The following is a 20,867-nucleotide window of genomic DNA, read 5'->3' on the forward strand; positions in this document are numbered from 1 at the left end:
CAAGAAAGAAAATTTAAAGAAACAAAGACTAGGTCAGGAGTTGTTTACCATGAATCAGGAGGAGCCTGAATGAGACTCGCACTCAAAGGTGTCTTTATTTTTCTCCTACTAGATGTTTAGAAGCCCAATGAAGTCTGGACTTCATGGCGAGAAGATCTGGGCAGAAATATCCAACAAAGGCCGCGCTGCTTTGTGTCAACCAGCCTATGTGTGGTCTGGAGTCTGACGGAGAGGAATTCCTTCTTTTGTTGTCGTTTGTTTAGCAAAAGGCTAACAGGGTTTAAGGGTTGACCCCCTGGTCTGTCTCTATATGAATATGCAACGGTCTGAGTTGTTTGCAGTCTGAGATCTCCCCCACGGTGAGACTCTGATGTTTTACCAGAAAAACGTCATGCAGAGCCGCTTCAAATGTTTAAAATCCTTCTGTCTGCCTCATGCAGAGCTGGGTAGCCTCTAGTTGCATCTACTCAATTACATTTACTTGAGTAACTTTTTGAAAAAATATACATTTTATTTAACTTCAATAATTTTATCATGAAGTATTTCTACTCTTACTTGAGTAAAATATCTGGATTTTCTGCCTATTGATGAAAAACAAACATGTTTTAACCAAAAACCCACCAGACAGACGAACTCCTGCAGTTCCTGTTAAAGTTTCATATTGACAGAAACTGATTTGGAAAAATTTTATTTTGCATAATTTTGTTTTTTGCTACTTATATGAATTATTGTCATTTTCATTCTTAAAGTACCAAAATTTCCACTTTATATTTTGGTCTGTCTTATGATGTCATATTTAAATATAAAATGATTGATTAGTTGATCACTTACTCAGAACTTGAGTAGACTTTTTGCCAAATACTTTTTTTACTTGAGTAATTTCTTGGACGGCTACTTTTTACCTCTAGTAAAAAATACCTTGAAGTAGCGCTACTCCGACTTGAGAACAATCTTTACTTACAACATCTCACCAAGTATCCCTGGTTCGTTTTCTAGTGCAAATAAGTAACTTTTCTTGCTGAAAAGTTATTTACTAGTTACAAGTAACTAGATATATGATAATTCCTTATTATTGATGAAAACGTACTAGTTTCATTGGCAGATTTGATTCACTGTTAATTTTCCCGTGTTGTAAATCAAATAATCTGCCAAGGGAACCAATACTTTTTCATCAATATTAAGGAATTATTTGAAACAAACTCATATCTTTCTGAAAAGTTACCTGTAAGTTAGTTTTGTCTTTTTTCAAGTGTACTAAGAAACACACCAGAAACTAGACCAAAAATAGCTCTGGGAACAAACTTATCTAAAGTCTGCAGATGTTTTCAGAATGAGGCAACATGCAGATATTTTGGCTCTGGAGTTTTTAAGAGTCTATAAAAGGAGAAATGGTTGAGAGTTTTACACTGAAAGAGTCTCCAGAACCTCCTCAGTTACAGCTTGTTGGTGTGAATAATAAGCTGAAACACTGATGGTGTTTGCAGGGTTTTGATGATGCATTAAGACGCCAACATGCTTCCCATGATGCAAGAGGATTGATAAACCACCAACTTATGGCACTAGACTTATTAGAACATGAATGCTGCAGAAACACAGAAGTATTTTTGGTCTAGTTCCCTTCGCACTCATCTTGGTATGCTTAAAAAACACCAAAACTAACTTACGAATAACTTTTCAGCAAGATATAAGAGTTTGTTTTATGTCAGTAATTCCTTAATACTGGTGAAAATAATTACTAGTTCCAGATTATTTCACTTATAACATGGCATTTTCCCATGTTATATGTGAAATAATCTGCCAGTTAATATTTTAAAACTATTAATCGGTTAGTCAGATAAAAAATTTCATTAATTAAATGCAAAATATATATTTTTTTACAGTTTTGGTGTAGTTACTGCTCTGTTTTGTTCTTCCAGCAAATGGCCTTTTTTGAGTCTATGCAGTTAACAATTAATCGATTAACAAATTAGTTGACAACTATTTCAATAATCGATCAGTATGATTAATCATGATTAATCTAGTATTAGTGATTAAATTGAATTATATTGAAACAATTGATTATTATGATTTATTGTGATTAATCAATTGTTAATCAATTAAGTTTGATTTTATTTAAATAACTGATCACAATTAATGGTGATTATTTGAATTGATTATTCAAATAATCAACTAATTTTCTATTTTACTACTAACAGATTAAGTTTAATTATATGAAAATAATCAGTCACGATTTAACCACTTAATTGTGATTAATTGTAAATTAATCATGATTAATCGGTAGTTAATTGATCAAATTCAAATATGTTGAAATAATAGATTAATCACAATAATCCAATTTATCATAATTAATTGTTAATCAAATTTATATTGAAAAAATGAGTTAATCGATTAAGTTTAAATAAATTGATATAATTGATTAATCACAGTCCGATTTATTGTTTCAACGCAAATATTAAGAAATTATTTATCTAAAACAAGCTGCCATGTTTTACTGAAAGTCACTTGTAAGTTAGTTTTGTCGTATTTGAAGTGTAATAAAATACTTGGTAAAGCTTTGTGTTTTTGCAGTGTTTAATGTGGTTAAATCCTCATGTGAAGAACCTCAGTACTAAAATGACCTTATCTGTTTATCTGCAGTCCTGCTACTTGACCTGAATGAAATGTAATTGAGTAGCGTGGATAGTATTGATTCCCAGAGCCGCAGCGGTTTGTCCGACCTGCAGGACGTCAGCAGGGAGGAACGGAGGAGAAGGTGGAGGGAAGACAAATAAAGCCATAAAGGGATGCTTTGAGTCAGCCAGAGAGGGGTGGAAGCTGGAGGCTGCATTGCAGAGAGAGAGTGAGCAGGTTGGGGTGCTGGAGGAACGAAGTGACAAAGATTCAGACTGCAGAGAGAAGCTGATTCTGCAGAGAGGAGAGAGGAAACCTGAATCTTTGACCCTCAGACTTCATCCTTCAGGGCCTACTGTTGGGATCAGGAGTCGGGATGGAGAGTAACTGCAACCCAAAAGCTGCAGCGGCATCATCTGCGAGCTGAAAGCCTCGGATCAATCCCAGCTTGGGGGGTTGGAGGGTCTCCATGCTCCGGGACGGGACCAGGAGCTAGAGGGAGGAGGATAGGCGGAGGAGGCCGGCCCCCAGGCAGGGAGGAGGGTGGCGGTCTGAGCTGCCAGCTGTATTTTTGGATGTGGGATCTCCTGAATTAAGCGAGCAAGCTGGAATAAAGATTTAGTGTGAGCTGGAGAAGGGAGGGGGCCAGAACAAGGAGAGCGCTGTGCTGAGGAGAGGCGACGGCTGGACGTCCCGGCTGGACGGACGGAGACCTGGGGGGGAGACAAACACGCAGGGTCCACTGGATCAGGAAGGTAAGCACTTTAATGACCCCCAGACAGAGAAAAAGGATTAATTAAACTGAATAAAAGTGAGATTAGACATCTGTGATGAAGCAGGATGAGGTTTGACGTCTGGCAGGTTGATGCAAACGTTGAATGAATGGATGCATTCAGAGACAAACTGGATGGAAAGTTTGGGATAAGTAGCGGCTCAGCCACAGTGCAGGACAGTGTTCAGGTCTGGGCGCTCATGTTTGCAGAGAGAGAATATTTCCAGTTTTATTCTGTGGGACTTTTTGAATATAAAGTTGATGGACCACATCGATCGACTAACATTTAGTCGATGGAGGGTCAACTGTCTTTCCATAATATAAACATTTTTCATAACATGCTATATATAAAAAGAAAAAAACATTTAATTTCAACATTATTTTGCATGTACTGAATTTTTCTGTTGTTACTAAACTTAGACATAAAATATAACAAAACAGGAACCTCTTAGGTTGCTGAATAGAAAAATAAAAGATGAAAACGTTTAACATGTAATTCCTCATGAACAAATTTACAGTCAGATAGGGATACGGAATGGTCCTTTATTTGGCATTTTCGTGTAGTTATGTGTTGAACCTGACGTGATTTGTTCTGTATTTTTATAAATATAAATAAATATATATAAATAGTCAGGAATGTTAAAACTTCGCTCCATGACATTCATTAACTCCCAACAGCCTCAAAATTAAGCATGCTTACTTGCACATGTTACCATTTTTCTCTGTTGTGCCTCTTCTGTCATCACATGCTAGCCTTCACAGCACATCAGTCATTTTTAAAAGAGAAGTTGACGAATGACCATAATTAAGTTGAAAATTAGGGAGTTTGTCGAGTGTTTATATCCCAAAACAACTTAAGGGGCTTTTTGAGTGTTTATATTTTAAAACAACCGCATAAAGTGCATTTTGCATCCCATATCGGACTCCGTTTGGACCGTTTCTCTTTCCCGCTCTAGCCTGGTCGCCATCTTTGTTGCTGTATTAACGGCTCCGCTTAAGGACGACCAGCTGCGCCCTCTGCTGGATGGCGGCCGCACTATAACAATAAATTCAATTCTATTCAAATTCAATGCAGAATACTTCATTAATCCCAAAAGGAAGTTAAATGTTGTTGTAACTCATTAATTTAGATTATTCAAAGGGTGAATGATAATAAAATATAATAATACATTATATATTATTTTGGATATTTGGATTTTTTTGGCCTCAACACATTTGTTCACTGATTTAGAATATGTACCCAGGACTCTCTGTAGCTACAGGCCAGCTTGTAGTAGTTCCTTGTTATTGCTGGAGAGATGCCTTATTTTTCTTGCCATGTCCTAGTTCAGAAATCCCTTAATGTGTCTCCCTCCTGAATAAAAGTGGCAATATGTGCTTTAATAAGCTGTTCTTAGTCCTACTTTCAGTAAATCAGCCAAATAGCTTCTGTCTGAACACGAAGTCCTGGCAAGAAAAAGGTACAACCCATTTTATACTCTAAGCTTTTATGTATCAGGACATAAAAAACTTTAAAAAGTCACTCCAATGTCTCTGAAAATGATTGAAATATAACCTGAGAGGTTTCCTCTCATTATCCAAGGCTGGGCAACATGGCTTAAAAATTAAGTCTGATTTTATACCAGATCTGATTTTAATCGATTTGTTGTCATTTATGTTTTTAAAAAAATAAATTTCCATATTTTATGATTAATTGTAAATGACAATAAACATATTTCCACAGAGTGGCTTTGATTTCAGTCATCCCTCCTGTGAGGTTTACAAATATTAGGTACAGACTCTGAGAATTGTTAATTACAAAAATATAGTCATAATATTAGAAGAACATCTTAAATTTATGAGAAAAAGCTTCTAGACTTAGCAAGATCTGACATGATTTTATTTGTGTGTTTGCTGTATGAGAGGACTTTCTTGTTCAGGCTTATTTGATAAGACGCCACCTAGTGGCAGCCTTGACCTGCTTTACTTTACTGTGGTTTGTCATATTTACTCACATAAGCAGTTTAGTGTTTGCAGGCTTGCTCAGTTCTGAATTTTACTTATCTTACACAAAATTCGCTTGCAAAGGAATCAGGAAGGTGGGGGTTGATGGAAGATGGAGTTAATCATCACACATTCAGGTTTGTTCTTGCAGAAGGAATAAACACGCAGTGTCTGACGTTTCCGCAAAGTTTAAAAGTGAACTATTATAATTTCTTGATCACAATAGGATAGATCTATGGGCTATACAATTTTTTAAAACAAAATCATTCTTATATATTGAGATTTTAGTCTGCCTATTGGAGCTCCTGTCAGAATGAGCAGTTTTAGGCTGTTTCAGCTGTTTCCAGCGTTGAAACGTTGAGTCCCCCCAACTCAACGTTTATGCTCGAACGTGAAAATGGCTGAAAACAGAGGCACAATTATAGAGTCGTACATCTCTGAACAGCAAAAGTGGAGCCTCCTGCGCAACCAATGAGAATGCAACAAGTTGTTTCTGAATGGCAAGCCAACTAAACTAAGTACTTGACTTTTCCAGCAGCCATTGTACAATGCATACAACAGTAAAACCAGCTGACCAAACATGTTGTAGCTCAGTTTGGGTTGCTAGGTAACGGGCAGTGTCTCTCAATTGGCTCATTGTTCATCAAAAACCATTAACCTATTGCCAAAAAAACAGCTGGATGTTGTTGTTTAAACTACTTGGGCTGTTTTAGAAGCTGTGGAAACCCAAATTGAGTTACAAAAATGTGCTAAATATGAATTTTGCATAATTCACCCTCTTTAATGTCTTACAGCAGAACAAAGGTGATGCTTTGTTTGCTTCCACTAAACTTTCACAATGCTGATAATGTGTTATTATATTGGGTTTGGTTTCTGGTTTCATGGTGGTTTTTCACTTTAGAAAGAAAATCAAGCCCTTAATTAATTTTGTGATTTTTGAGTTGCAAATGTGCCAATTCCACTGATATAGTAACTTCATGGATAAATCTACTTGCGCCTCTTCATTCGTCTTGTTTGACTCCCGGTTTCTAGCTCACCTCTTGACCTTCAACCAGCTCTATAATCAAACTCTCCATGTTCAGTCTCCATATGATGTGACCTTTGACCTCCAGGTGGCTCAGACCTCTGCTGCTGCTTTGGCCTGTTAAATCATCCAACCTCTTCTCCCTTTAATTTGTCTTCATTACCAAAGACAAACTTGATCCAGACAGAAATCCCAGTAGATCATCAGGGATTCCCAGTTAAAACTGTATTATTTTGCTGTTTCAAAGGGAATATGGAGAAGGGAAATCCAGTCTGACTAATTTATATTCTCTCCATTATATCACACACGAAGCTGTAAACATGATTGCACTGTCTAAGCTGTTAACATTAGATGTGGGGGGATTAGTCCAAAATATTGATAATATCAATACTAAGTCAGTATCAGTATCAATACTAACGTGATAAGATTGATACTTTAGTTTCAGATACCTTTATGAAATGTTATTTTTGTAAACAAAAGGATTTTACTGTGATCTGCTCTCCAACAATAATTTTTTGCCATTAATTAGAAAACAATGCACACAAAATTGTTACGTTTTTATATTGTTTCTGTTTATTGTATAAATATGCTATTAAAGTGTTTTGTATTTAAATTCTGTCCAAGGTTTTAACAAAATAATTCAAAAGAAAAAACACAACAATGCCTAGATATTAGAAGTTTGTTGATATATCATAAATAACAGCTATAGCTAATGCACATCAAAAACACAAATCTTACCAATTATTTTTGTCTATTTTCTAGTGCATAATATCTTAGTACACTTGAAATAAGACAAAACTAACTTACAATAAACTTCTGAGCAAGATAAAGATTTTTACAAGCAAATCATTTCTTAATGAAAAAGGTAATATTTTATGTGGTAGACGATTTTACTTATCGAATTTAAATTCACATTTATAACACTTTTGTACTTCCATTTAAGCATAAAACAGCTCAAGCGATTAAAAATCAACTGTTTTTTGGAAATAAATTAATATTTTTGGGTGTCTGAAAAATAAGTCGTGTCAAAAACCTCTGGAATGTAACATCACAAATCAGCAGGCATTGCCTGTTACCTGGCAACCCCAGCAGAGTTCCGCCGTTACCTAGCAACCCCAGCAGAGTTCTGCCGTTGCTTAGCAACCCCAGCAGAGTTCTGCCGTTACCTAGCAACCCCAGCAGAGTTCCGCCATTACCTAGCAACCCAAGCGAAACTTCAACACATTTGGTCAGCTTGTTTTACCACAGTATGCGCTGTAAAATGGCTGCTGGAAAAAACAAGTTTTGTTTTTGATTTGCAATCCAGAAACCACTTGCTGCATTCTTGTTGTCTGCGCAGGAGGCTCCACTTGTGCTTTTCAAAGATGTACGGTTGTATAATTGCATCTATTTCCATGTGTGAGTGTTAGCCTCGAGTTGGTGGCCAGCAGCAGCTTATTTGGATTTAAAATGTCAAAAGGCTCTAAAACAGATAAAATCTCATTATCTAAGAATTATTTAGTGCAAAAAGTGATTTGTATTGATCATAAACCTATCCTAAGCTGCTCAAGGAAGCATTGTAGGTCACCTTTGATGACATCAAGTTTTCTTTATCTGGGAAAGGCAGAACCTTTTTCTATAAATTGTTCAGCAGTGTTAGCCCATGCTAAAATGAGCTGCAGGTTTAGAGAAACCAGGATTTGTACAAAGCTCTGATTTCTGATTAAACTCCCTCTAAATGGCTTTGATGACACATGAGCATAACTATGGAGAAATGTCTGGTTCACTCTGTGAAATTCTGCCAGGTTCTTTTTTTTCTGTCATGAATGTCATTTATCCCGGATCATCCACGGTGAAAATCGCTCAGATTGGGCGATAAACGTCTCCGTCCCTCAGAGCTGAATGTGATGTCTGGAAAGTCTGTGTCTGTGCTGTGAGAGCGGCCAGGTGGGGGCTGGAGGTAATTTTATGAATGAAAGGGCAGAATTGTTCCTGTTTCAACTGGTGCTGAGCTCCGGGTAAACCCCGCCTGGCCTTTAATTAGAGCTATTAACCCAGAGTGGGGCAGACTGGGAGGAGGGGACTGGTCGGACTGGTAGCGGGAGTTCTTCTGTGACGATGATGATGGAGTGTTTTCAGATGACTTTCATGGAAGCTCAGGAAAAGATGCATCACTCGGCTGGATGAACTGTCCAGAGACGAGTTTCTCTGAACCTGTACTGGAAAAAAAAACATTAATTTTTTTCCTTATGTGTTGACCAGGCCTGTCACAATAAGCAATAAATCAATTAATCGCATGATAAATTAAAACAAACTCAATAATTTTCATTTGCATTATTCATTGTTTTTCTCTGTTCTCTGTTTTATTAAAACCTGGATGGGAAAAGTCTTCAGTCTGGTGTTTTGGTCTCACCTTGCCTTTTTTTGAAGGACAATTTGGTTCTTTATTCATTTTATTTGTTGCTTCCGTTGTTTTGTTTATTTATTTTTGGATATTTGTCCATAATGTTAAACGTTCATTAAGGTTTATTGAACTTTGGCCTCTCACAATAACAAATTTTGCTGGATGATAAATTGTCCCAGAAGTTACTGCGATAAACTATAACATTGTTATTTTTGAAGTATTGTAGTGTTTATTATAGTGCAAAAATAATACTTGTTTTTCAAGTATTATTATTGGAATAATAAGGCAAGAACATATTCTCAAAGATAAAGGCCAGCCCTTTCCGCTTGATTTAACATCAAAATAGTGTTTGGTTGATCTGTTGATTATTTTTGGATTAACTGATTAATAATTGGATAGAGAAATGAGATTGATATGAGATTTATTTTATAGAATTAGAACCATGTCAAGGTAAAACTTCCACTTGAGGATTTGTGGGTAAAACAAACATATAGAGAAAATATTTTCTTCATTTTAATGCAAAATGTTTATATTTTTGTACAGTTTTGGCTTAATTAGTGCCCTGAGTAAGTTGTTCTGTCCTCTTTTATGTGTATGATGATTAATCAATTATTAAATTAGTTGAAAATTACTTAAATAATCGATTAATCGCAATTAATAATTTCAGCCCTACAATGGTTGGCAGAATTGATCTTTCTCATGTTGACTGGTGGGCAGCAACAGCTAATTCTCCTAGGGGTTTACTCACAATGATCAGTTAATCAGTGGACATCATTGTGATTAATCGATTTATTGTGATTAATCGATTTATTGTGATTAATCCGATTAATCGTTTCAGCCCTCATTCAAATATTCCATAAAAACGGCACCATTACAAAGTTGATAACCTACAATTTGCTTTAAATATTTTCAGAGTAAATGGAAATGTTTGCTCACACTCACATTGATCAGTTATTGAAATTGTTTTTATCATTTAGCCAGTTTAGTTTTCTCCAAAGTCCTTTGCACTGTATAAACGAACTGATTTTTTTTGTTGCTTTTCCTCTTATTCCTGGTCTTGACTTCCTCCACCAGATGCCCTCTCGCTGCAGGAATGCGCTGAACATCGTGGCCACCACCCTGTTTGCTGCGGTGGTTCTGTTCACCATCCTACTGGCCTACGTCACAGGTTGTCTTCTCTCACCAGCTGCATTTACATTAAACATATAACCACGTTAATTGGAATTACGAAAATAAATTAGCTTAATGGAAACATGGAAATTAAAAAAAAAAAGAAAAAAACATGTCTTGGTGCTAGGATGAAGTGCTTTTTCGTCCATATCGGAATTAGTGTATTCTGCAAAACTGCATTAGAAACACCAACCGGATGTTACTACTGGCGGAAATGACAAAGAAGACCACAGAAAGTGGTAGGAAGATGATGGCGCACCGTTTTTTAAAATGTCTTATTGTGTGAAAAAAATTTATCCAAAAGCATTTCTTTTTTAATGGAAATAGCAAAACTGTGTTGTTGTTGTTTTTTTTTCTAACTTCAGCGGCATATCGACAAAGTTTTGCACACATTTGTCATGGAAACACAGCTACACTTAGAGTAGGAATGATGAACCTGTTGGTATGGGTGGCCCCAAATGAAAATCTGCCTTGAGCCCCAAAAAGTCTTTGGTCGGCCCTGCTCAGTGTAACGTCTCCATGAGGAGAAACTGTGACGCTCATGTTTGGTTTCTGAAGGTTACCAGTTCATCCACACCGAGCAGCACCACCTCTCCTTCGGCCTCTACGGCGCCTTCCTCTCCCTCCACCTCTTCCTCCAGAGCCTCTTCGCCTTCCTGGAGCACCGGAGGATGCGGAGCCCGGCCCGGCCTCAGCACCTGCGCCGTTCCGTCGCCCTCTGCATCGCTGCCTACCAGGAAGACGCGGACTATCTGAGGAAATGTCTGCGCAGCGTCCGGCGGATCTCCTTCCCGGGCCTGAAGGTGGTGCTGGTGGTGGACGGAAACCGGCCCGAGGACCGATACATGATGGACATTTTCCAGGAGGTGATGGGCGGAGCGGAGCAGGCCGGCAGCATGGTGTGGAAGGGGAACTTTCACAGCGACGGCGGGGAAGGAGGAGGCGTTGGAGGAGGGAGGAGGAGCGCGGTGCACATGGAGGAAGCGTCCCGGGTGGCCCGGCTGGTTAAAGGCCGCCGCTACTCCTGCGTCATGCAGGAGTGGGGCGGGAAACGGGAGGTGATGTACACCGCCTTCAAAGCTCTGGGCGACAGCGTGGATTATGTTCAGGTAAGAAAAACTCCTTCAAAATCTCACCCGGTGGTTAAAATTTCGCTTTTCCTATGAAAAATGTCACAATAACATATTTTGTTGGACAATAAATTGTTCCAGAAGTTATTACGATTAACAATATCGTTGTTTTGAGAACATTTTCAAGTAATATTATACTAATGGCAAAATAACGCAAGAACACATTCATACAGATTAATAAACTTTAAATTCTAATGAACATTTAACACTGAAACTGGCAGATATTTTGAATATCCAAAATAAATCAACAAAACAACAAATAAAATTAATTATGAAGATTATTTAAGCAAAATTGTCCCTCAAAAAATGGATAGTTGAGACCAAATTGCCAAACTGAAGACAAATTTTGGTAGGAGAAAGAGAAATAAAGTTAAATCATAAAAATGGAAATTATTGAACTTGTTTTAGTTTATCATGCGATTAAATGACTTATTGTGACAGGAATATCTCCAACCACAAAATTAAAGGAACTACTTATTTATTGGAACTACATGTTAGGTCCAATGTAGACATAAAATAAAAAATAAACTCCTTCCAAAAAACTCAAATCAAAAAACTAAATTTTTCGGTTAATTTCAGAAATTTTCTAGAAAAAAATAAGAACATTTCTGAGCTACAAAAGTCAAAACGTTGCGAGAAAAAGCTATGAAATTTTGAGATTGATCTCAGAAATTTTCTAGAAAAACTTTGATGTTTTCTAGTTTCAAAAGTCAAACATTTGCCAGTAAAAAAAAAGATTGAAATTTTTAGGTTAATCTCAGAAATTTTGTAGAAAAATATGTGGAAATTTCCTAGCTTAAAAAGTAAAAGAAATAGCAAGAAATTATGAAATTAAATAATCTCAAAATGTATTAATTAACTAATATAATGACTAATATGTGAGATTTACTAATTAATCTCACATATTATCTAGAAAAGTCTTCAAAATTTATGACTTTCAAAAGTTGGAAATGTTCTAGAACAAAATGTTGAGATTAATCTCAACATTTTAATCTCAGATTAATCTCAACATTTTCCAAGTTTGTTCTAGAAAACTTTTGAGATTAATCTAAAAATTTGAGGTTTTTGGTTAAAAGCTACCCGTTTTTTCTACCTATTATCTACCTACCTGCAATGGCCCTAATCTTTACTTTCATCAATTAGCTAATTTCCATCAATTTCCATATTTTTCAGATTTTAGAAAGTTTGAGTAAAGCGTTTCACTCCTTTTTCAAACTCTTAAATTCTCCAATATTCGGCTTTTAAGACACGTTAGTGTTAGAGGTGGGTGATTTTAGACATTTTTGTACTTCTGCTCCCAAAACAGTCTAAACACTTAAACCCCCTCATCTGCTGCGTCGCGCTCCGGGTCAGAGGTCGACCTGCTGATGTGAAACCTGAATGATCCAGCTCACGTCTCTGTCAGCAGTCCTTCATTTCTCTGCAGATTTTTTACGCATAATCAGCAATCCTCGTTCTGCAGCAGCTGCAGCCTGAATTTGACCTTCTGAATTATTCAACCCTTTGTCTTGCTGTACAGGTGTGCGACTCGGACACTGTTCTGGACCCGGCTTGTACTATAGAGATGCTGAAGGTTCTTGAGGAAGACCCGATGGTGGGGGGAGTCGGCGGGGACGTGCAGGTAGGGAAGCTGAACGTTGATCTGAAGGATCTTTGTGATTAGTTTTCTGCAGTGAGCAGAGCTGAGAGAGCTCTCAGTCTGGAGGAAACCATCTGAAACATTGACAGACTTAAAAACATTTGATCCATGTTATAAAGAATTAAAATTAGGGCCGAAACTAACGATTAATTTAGAAAGCGATTATTCTGACGATTAATGGGATAAAAAATGTTAGTTTTTTTTATTATTTATTTCTGCTTTTTAACAGAACAATAAACAACATATATACTATATGCCCCCATTTTATATGCTTTCTGTTTAATTTATATTTTATTAATTTTCTGTAACCTCTGTTTGTTGTTTATTTTTTTAGTTATCTACTTTTTATCCACCTACTTGTTTAAATAATTGCTGGGTTTTTTGTGTGCTTTGTTTTATTTTTGGTTTATCTTTGGAGAACAAATTACTTGAGACAGTCATTTATATATACATTTTATATTTTTATACAATATTCAAGCCCTAATTTAAATTAGAAAATAAATGTTCACCTGATAATTTCATGCATCTATAAAAATACTTCTAACATCAAGATGTGAAACATCAATACAGTGTAGGTCTGATGTGTTGATTATTTTTTGGATAAACTGATTAATAATTTGATAAAATAGGATTTTTTTAAAAACAGAATTTAGACCAGGTGAAGCTAAAAGGAGTAGCGGAGTTGTAGGAGAAGGTTTTTTAATCTTAAATGCTCAGTGTTTGTATTTTTGCAGAGTTTTGGCTTAATTTCTGCTCTGACTGTGTTGTTCTTTGCTGAAAGAAAATTCTTTGTTTTCTACAAGACATTTCTCTGCACCATGTCGCCCTCCAGATCCTCAACAAGTACGACTCGTGGATCTCGTTCCTGAGCAGCGTGCGCTACTGGATGGCCTTCAACATCGAGCGCGCTTGCCAGTCCTACTTCGGCTGCGTCCAGTGCATCAGCGGCCCGTTGGGGATGTACAGGAACTCCTTGCTGCAGCGCTTCCTGGAGCCCTGGTACCACCAAACCTTCCTGGGCTCCAAGTGCAGCTTTGGCGACGACCGCCACCTCACCAACAGGGTGCTCAGCTTCGGCTACAAGACTAAATACACGGCGCGGTCTCAGTGCCAGACGGAGACACCCACGCAGTATCTGCGTTGGCTCAACCAACAAACACGATGGAGCAAGTCTTACTTCCGTGAATGGCTCTACAACGCCCTCTGGTTCCACAAGCACAGTCTGTGGATGACCTACGAGTCGGTGGTCACCGGTTTCTTCCCCTTCTTTCTGGTCGCAACAGTGATCCACCTGTTCTACCGCGGGCGGCTCTGGAACATCCTGCTCTTCTTGCTGACGGTGCAGCTGGTTGGGATGGTGAAGGCCACCTACGCCTGCTTTCTGCGAGGAAGTTTGGTCATGATCTTCATGTCGCTCTACTCTCTGCTCTACATGTCCAGCTTGCTTCCTGCCAAAATGTTTGCCCTGCTCACCATCAACAAGGCCGGATGGGGAACGTCTGGCCGCAGGAAGATAGTGGTCAACCTCATTGGCGCTGTGCCGGTCACAGTTTGGGCGCTGGTGCTGCTGGGAGGCGTGGCGTATACCGTCTACTGTGAAACCCAGGAGCCGTTCAGCGAAACGGAGAAGGCCTTGTTGATAGCGGGGACAGTGCTGTACGCCTGCTACTGGCTCATCCTGCTGGTGCTGTACTTAGCCATCGTAGCTAAACGATGCAACAAGAGGGAGGAGCAGTATCACCTGCCGTACGCGGAGTCCTGAACCGCGGCGGCCGGATGGTTTCCAGGTTTAACAGCAGTTTGACTCTACAAGGTGGAGCAAAGAGCTGGGATCTTCAACACTGGTGCTACAAAGACGAGAATCTGAAATCTGAGAGATGGATGGTGCTTTGTACTGTTTGGATTCAGGTCTTAAAGCTGCAGTGTGACTTTTATAAAAAATATATGTTTTAAAACTGTCACCATGTCATGAGACATAAGATCGATATGATTTATTTCCTCCCTGAGACCAAAAACAACCAGAGCCAGGAGGCGGGTCTTAGCACCGTTAATCATGCTCATATACTGGCTGCTAAATGTGCTAATGGCGGAAAAAACTCAGATGACAGGAAAATCTTTTATCCACCGTCATCGGTGGCTATGCTAACTAGCTTTAGCCTTCACAACAAGATCTGCTGATGGGGAAAAGTTGTAGTAGGGATCAAGCAGGGAATGGAAGGGATGAGAAGCTCTACACAAGATTGTGATTGACAACGCTTAGACCCCCCCTTCTGACTCTGATTGGTTGTTTTCTTCAGACAGAAGAAAAGTAGTAGCTCAGAGAGAAAGTGGAAGAGATCGATCTTTTTACAGATTATTTGTCTCATAACAAACTGTCATGCCATGCAACAGTTCCAGCAAATACAGTATGTAAAAAACCTATTTTTATAAACATTACGTCTGCAGCTGTTCAGGCGGACATGTAGGTATTGAGGAGAAGTTAGCGGCAGACCTGTGATTTTTTATTTTTTATTTTTTTACAAAGCAGAAGTGAGAAAATTAGAGGAGGAAACATCAAAGTTCCTGATGTGCCTGAGGCAAAATTTAAAATTTTTAAAATCCAGTCCCAGTCCGGTCCTGTGCAGAGGTGGGTAATAACTAGTTACATTTACTTGAGTAACGTTTTGGAAAACAAATTACTTTTAGGACTATATTTTCTATGTTGTACTTTTAACTTTTACTTGAGTAACTATAATTAAGTGTCTCTACTCTGGAGTAAAATTTCAGGATACTGTGAATAACTTCACTGAATGAAGAACAAACTTATTTTAATATGAAACTGTCAGAAGTTTCATATTGAAAGAAATTGATTTGATTTTTTTTTTTACCCTTTTGCCTTATTTTGTAATTATGTTAGTTCAGAAAACTTGCTAAGCCTGGTGGTTGGGGCGATGCAGTCATCTGTCGTGTTTTTGAGTTAAAAAATGTTTATAGACGACAGGTAGTTTGAAAATATCAGTTTGTAATTTTGTATTAATAGCAATATCTAAACACCATCTACAAAGTCTTAAAAAAGGCAGACATAAAAAGATACAATTAAAATAAATATAATTTTTTGCATTTTAGTTGTTTAATCCGAAATAAAGTGTCCAAAATTTTTATCCGTTACTTATTGTTGTTAGCATGTAGATCAGTGGAGACAGGAAGTGATTAGAGAGTAAAAAAAGACGCCTGATGTCAGTTTCTTATGTGTTGACATACTGACCACATCATGCTGCCTTTATGCTTCCAACCATCTTACCAGAGACTCTTTAACTCGTCTTTGCTATCACTGTCAATGGTTCATTAAAAAATCTATAATTAATAAACAATGTTTAGCCAAATTAAGCCTGGTGGCCCGCCAGGCTTATAATACACTGAATTTATATGAATTATTTTCACTTTGAGTTTTAAAATAACTAAATTTCCTCTTAATAGACTTTTCACCAAATACTTTTTAACTCTTAATTGGATGGCAACTTTCTTTCTACTCTTACTTGAATACATTTTTAGCTACTCTGCCCACCTCTGCATATCTACTATCTCTAAACTGTTAAATGCATTTCTGCTTCGGCACACCTGTCTCAAATTAGTTACTCATTATCAGGCCTCTGCAGAGCAAAAAGGTCCTAATGAACAATTTGATTCAGGTGTCGAACAAGGGAGCCATCTAAAACTTGAGTAGCAGCTCTCCAGGACTGGTCTTTGGGACCCATCATGTACAACCAGCCAATAAGAAAACATGCAAGCTGCAGAGTAAAAACATGCCCTGATCTGAGGGTAGTGCAAGTCTAATTTTAGAATGATGATTAAATTAAAATAGCGGGAAGAAGTGGAGCTCTCAGTTGGTCATAAATAAAGAAAACACACTGCAATGACAAAGCTAATACCTGAATGTTTGGTGAAAGAGTGAAAAGTTGGACTGAAAGGTCAGTAGTTTCTCTCAACTTCTGTCTAAACAACACAAACTGGTCAAGAGTTGCTGTATTTCTGTCACAAATCTTGATATGAAGCAACAAGAATCTTAGAAAAAGTGTATAGTAATGCAATATGTGTTGAAAATGTCAACACCCAGCTGGTGGAATCGAAGCGTCAGTTAGCCAGAAACAATCTGAAGGTGATCGCTGCAAAGCAGAACCTGAAGAAATCAGTTATTTCTGGTATTTGCTGTTTTGTTTCAAGGTAATCTGAAACCCAACAGTGTGGAGAGTCCAGAACCCAAATATTTAGAAGAAACAGGGAACATTTGCACTCAGGGGACATTTTTTTAAAGTCCTGATCTATTATTCAGTGTATTTTTATGTTTCTTTCTTCGGCAAGAGATTCATTTTTAAAATGGTCTTGATCAGTAGTTCTCCAAGATTTATGAAGTTTTCTTTAAACTTTGGCTGTTTTTCACTCGTTTTCTGTTTGGTCTTTGCACCTGACCATTTTCAGATTTTTCATTTTGTTTGTAAAGCCAATTAATTTTAAGTAATACTCATAACCTCAATGGATGAACAGTGTTGAGTCAATAGATAACTTAAACCCTTGTTAAATTTGTTCTTTAGACATCTTTCATTACCAGAAGCCAGTCACCAAAACACATTTAGTTTGCATTTCTTTTGCTGGAGTAAGAAAAAAAAACCTAAAATATTGCAGTTTTACAGACATCAAATAGTAAATTAGCTTCAACAAAGAGATTTCCAAACAGCAATTACCTAAAAATATAAATGCATCATTTGAGGAATTATACTTTTTCTCTGTTATTGCAGTAGTCTGAAAACCTTAGAGAACTGTAGACATTTTTACATTATTCTCTGCCTGAGCCTGTCTTAGCTTAGCCTACCTTAGTTCTGTCAACATAAACTTAGCTCGACTGAATTTAGCCTACCCTAGCATATCTTAGCTTTTTTCTACTTACTCCTGTCTTGTGTTTGATTATCTTAGTTTGGGTTATATTACTTTTTTGTATTTGACTTTACTCCCCATTAGCTTGCTTAAGCTACAATGCCTTAGATTAGCTTAACCAGATTTAGCATGTATTAGTTTAGATTACATTGTCTATCTGATCATATATTCGCTTACCTGATTATATCTTAAATACCATAAACAGTTAATCTATGAGATTATGAAGATGGCATAATCTACACAAGCAGATTTTTATCACCTTTTTGTAATTTTAATATTCATAAATGTTGAAACTTCTTTTTATGTTGAGTGAGCTGACCAGCTGCTAATAACGTGCCTTGACGAATATGACATCTGTGCCAATATTAACTTCTTATTTTTATAATTATTATTATTATGTAGTTTGGCCGCCATCCAGCAGAGGGCGCCGCCGGTCATTTTTTAGCGGAGTCAGTTGATATAAACAAAGATGTCGGCGGTATCGCAGAACGGAAAAGAGAAACGGTTTGTAGCGGTCCTGTTTAGAAATGTAAATACTGGACAGGTTTACCTCAGCAGCGTCAGAATATTATTAAAATTTACCCTTTAGGTTATGGAAAGACGGTCGTTGTTCTGTCAGATACGCTTAGCACGAACTGATGGCTATATCTATCAGACAAGTATACACTGTCATTACCATATGATTTTATTTAATCAGCAACATAGAATCATGACGTAGATCGTCATGCACTTTGCTATTAATAGCTGTACGACATCCTGACGTAGCGGTTTAGTAGGTTAATGAGTTTTACATGGGCGTGTTGTAGTGTATATAGACTCTGCTTATATACACTTTGAAACCACGACAATACATGTGTATCTAACTAGTTATCATTTAAAACTATTTAATTACTTATTTTCGTCACAACTTGTCGCGTATTCTGAACTGACAGCTCCTCTGACGGTCGGACTTCTTAATGAGCATGCGCAGGAATGCGTACTCACTGCATGTACGCTATTCTGACAGCGTATGATAATCTGATAGAACACCGGCCCTCTTGATAAGCGAAAACGGAGGGTTTTAAGAAAATGGCCGCTTATTGATCATAAGATTAGCTCATTCATGATAACTTGCGTCCCACTCTGTATTTATCAACGTCAAGCGCAAAGATTTGAGTGAAAATTAGCTTACGGCAGCTAAAGTCCAAATAATTTTTTTTTTTAAACTTTAGAAAGCTACTGATCAAGACTATATTAAAGATGATAACGTATGGAATATTCAGCAGCTTAAAACTCAACAGTTTTGTAACGACTGTATGCAGACAGAAATGAAGGAGGGAAAATCTGATTTTTGTGACTGGTTTTTCAGAGTCTGAACCCAGCAGCTTTGACTCCGTCCCACTGGTCACCAACAGCACAATCACCTGTCCCAGCAGAAAATCTGAATCCTCAAGCAGCTGGATTTCTGGTGCTGTCCAGGACTAATTTATTGTTCATGAGGGTCCAAGCCTCCGTTTACAGCCTCTACTACAGTTTCATTCATCAATTCAGAGATTGCTTTAAACATGTTCCTAGGATGCCAGCTTTCATTTGTGTAGCAGTGATGTTTTTCTATCGAACATTGTTCTTTTAACTGTTGATATTTGGGTCATTTTACGTCAAATGGACTTTGTTCAAAACCGTGTAAAAACTGAACACCAAAGAGATTTAAGTTATAAAATCCAGGAGCCTGTCTCCAGTGGGACTTTTTCTTTTAATTTATGTTTTTCTGTTGTTGTTTTGTTCAATTTTAAATGTATAGATTCAAAAAGGACTTGTACATTAAAAGAAAAAAATGATGTCTTTTTAAGATATCATATGAGTTCTTGGTCCGCCATCTTGGAGCGACAGCGGAAACTAAATCCTAAACAACGTATTTTTTTCTGAGACAGTTTAACAGCTTACAGATTTCTTGCTTCAGGTTTTTTTTGGTCACAAACAAATTTTTCGAACAAATTAGAATTTATTTTTAAATCACGAATTAATATAATTAATGTTATTGATCTATCATTATTTACTTATAACACATTCTGTAAGACATTTCCCCCACATTATAACATGTTAACAAGCACTTTTTAAATCAACATTAAGGAATTATTTTTTCTTGAACCAAGCACCAATATTTTGCTGAAAAGTTACTTGCAAGTTAGTTTTGTCTTATTTCAAGTGTACTGAGAGATTTGCACTAGAAACTAGACCACCTGGTTGTTTCTTACTGTTGGATCTCACTTCAAAATAACAATCCTTGACAGTTTTTCACACTTTTCTACATAATCATTTTGAAATTTCAATCTCTGGACCTTCTGTTTGCCATTTCAGGACCCAAACATGGCACCCATCCTCACCATTGGGAACTGTTCCACTCAGTTCATGTTTTTTGACTTTGGAAAACAAGTTTAGAGGTTTGCGAAGTGTTTATCGGTGAGCTGCTCAATGAATTGGTCCATTCAGCCATGGTGGCCTCTGACAGGCGGCCATTTTTTTTTAAACGTGTGGAAACGCCTTCATCAAACACACGCTATAAGCCATTAGCATTCTGGTACCATGTTGCTGCTGCAGCAGAGAGGAAGACCCTGAATGTTTGTCAGCAAACTTATGTTTTCTGACGATTTTTGGATGAAACCTGAACTTTTTATTCGGCTTGTCACTGCTGCCCCCTGCTGGTCAGATAGTGGTTTTGCTCTGAAGGCGGGAAAACTCTTATTTTAACCACTGTGACTTGAACAGATTGTCAAATTAGGGAGATTAACTCAAATTTTATACTCTAACATGTAATCTAAGTACATCTCATTAAGAACAAAACTCCCCATTGAGAAATGTCTGTTTCTAACTGCTGCACTTATTTGTACCTACTGCTTTATCACCCTTTTCTTAAAACCTAAAGTTATCAGTTTATTTTAGATTATAACGGATTATTCTGATGATTAACCGATTAAACGGATAAAACCAGATTTTTGAATTTAACCATTTATGCCTTTTTATACAATATTAGAAATACATTAAAATATGCAAAAAAACAACAACTAATTCCCTTTTTTAAATAAGAACATAAACATTAACTAAACTGCAATAACACAGCATTCCTTTAGTAAATGTGATCGGGGTAAAACTAAAACATATTTACAGACAAACGTGTTTTTCCAGCAAGTGGCTTTTTTTGAGTCTGAATATTCCAGTTAATGATTAATTGATTACTAAATTGGTTGACAATTATTTCAATAATCAATTCA

The 20,867-nt window shown here is 37.2% G+C and overlaps 1 protein-coding gene across 2 annotated transcripts; it reads left to right on the forward strand.

The window, feature by feature from the left end:
• Positions 1 to 2,748: 2,748 nt before the first annotated feature.
• On the forward strand, positions 2,749 to 15,536 carry has3 (hyaluronan synthase 3). 2 transcript variants are annotated; one of them, XM_032580707.1, is made up of 5 exons: positions 2,749 to 3,365; positions 9,847 to 9,940; positions 10,501 to 11,051; positions 12,592 to 12,693; positions 13,544 to 15,536. In XM_032580707.1, exons 2-5 carry the CDS (start codon positions 9,847 to 9,849, stop codon positions 14,471 to 14,473), a joined length of 1,677 nt encoding a protein of 558 aa, XP_032436598.1. In that variant the 5' UTR covers positions 2,749 to 3,365; the 3' UTR covers positions 14,474 to 15,536. The 2 variants fall into 2 exon arrangements, with proteins under 2 accessions (XP_032436598.1, XP_032436589.1); XM_032580698.1 differs by lacking the exon at positions 2,749 to 3,365 and having other exon boundaries at positions 9,312 to 9,940.
• The last annotated feature ends 5,331 nt before the right edge of the window (positions 15,537 to 20,867 follow it).

The sequence above is a fragment of the Xiphophorus hellerii genome, chromosome 2 (genome assembly GCF_003331165.1).
Source record: "Xiphophorus hellerii strain 12219 chromosome 2, Xiphophorus_hellerii-4.1, whole genome shotgun sequence".
Lineage (NCBI taxonomy): Eukaryota > Metazoa > Chordata > Actinopteri > Cyprinodontiformes > Poeciliidae > Xiphophorus > Xiphophorus hellerii.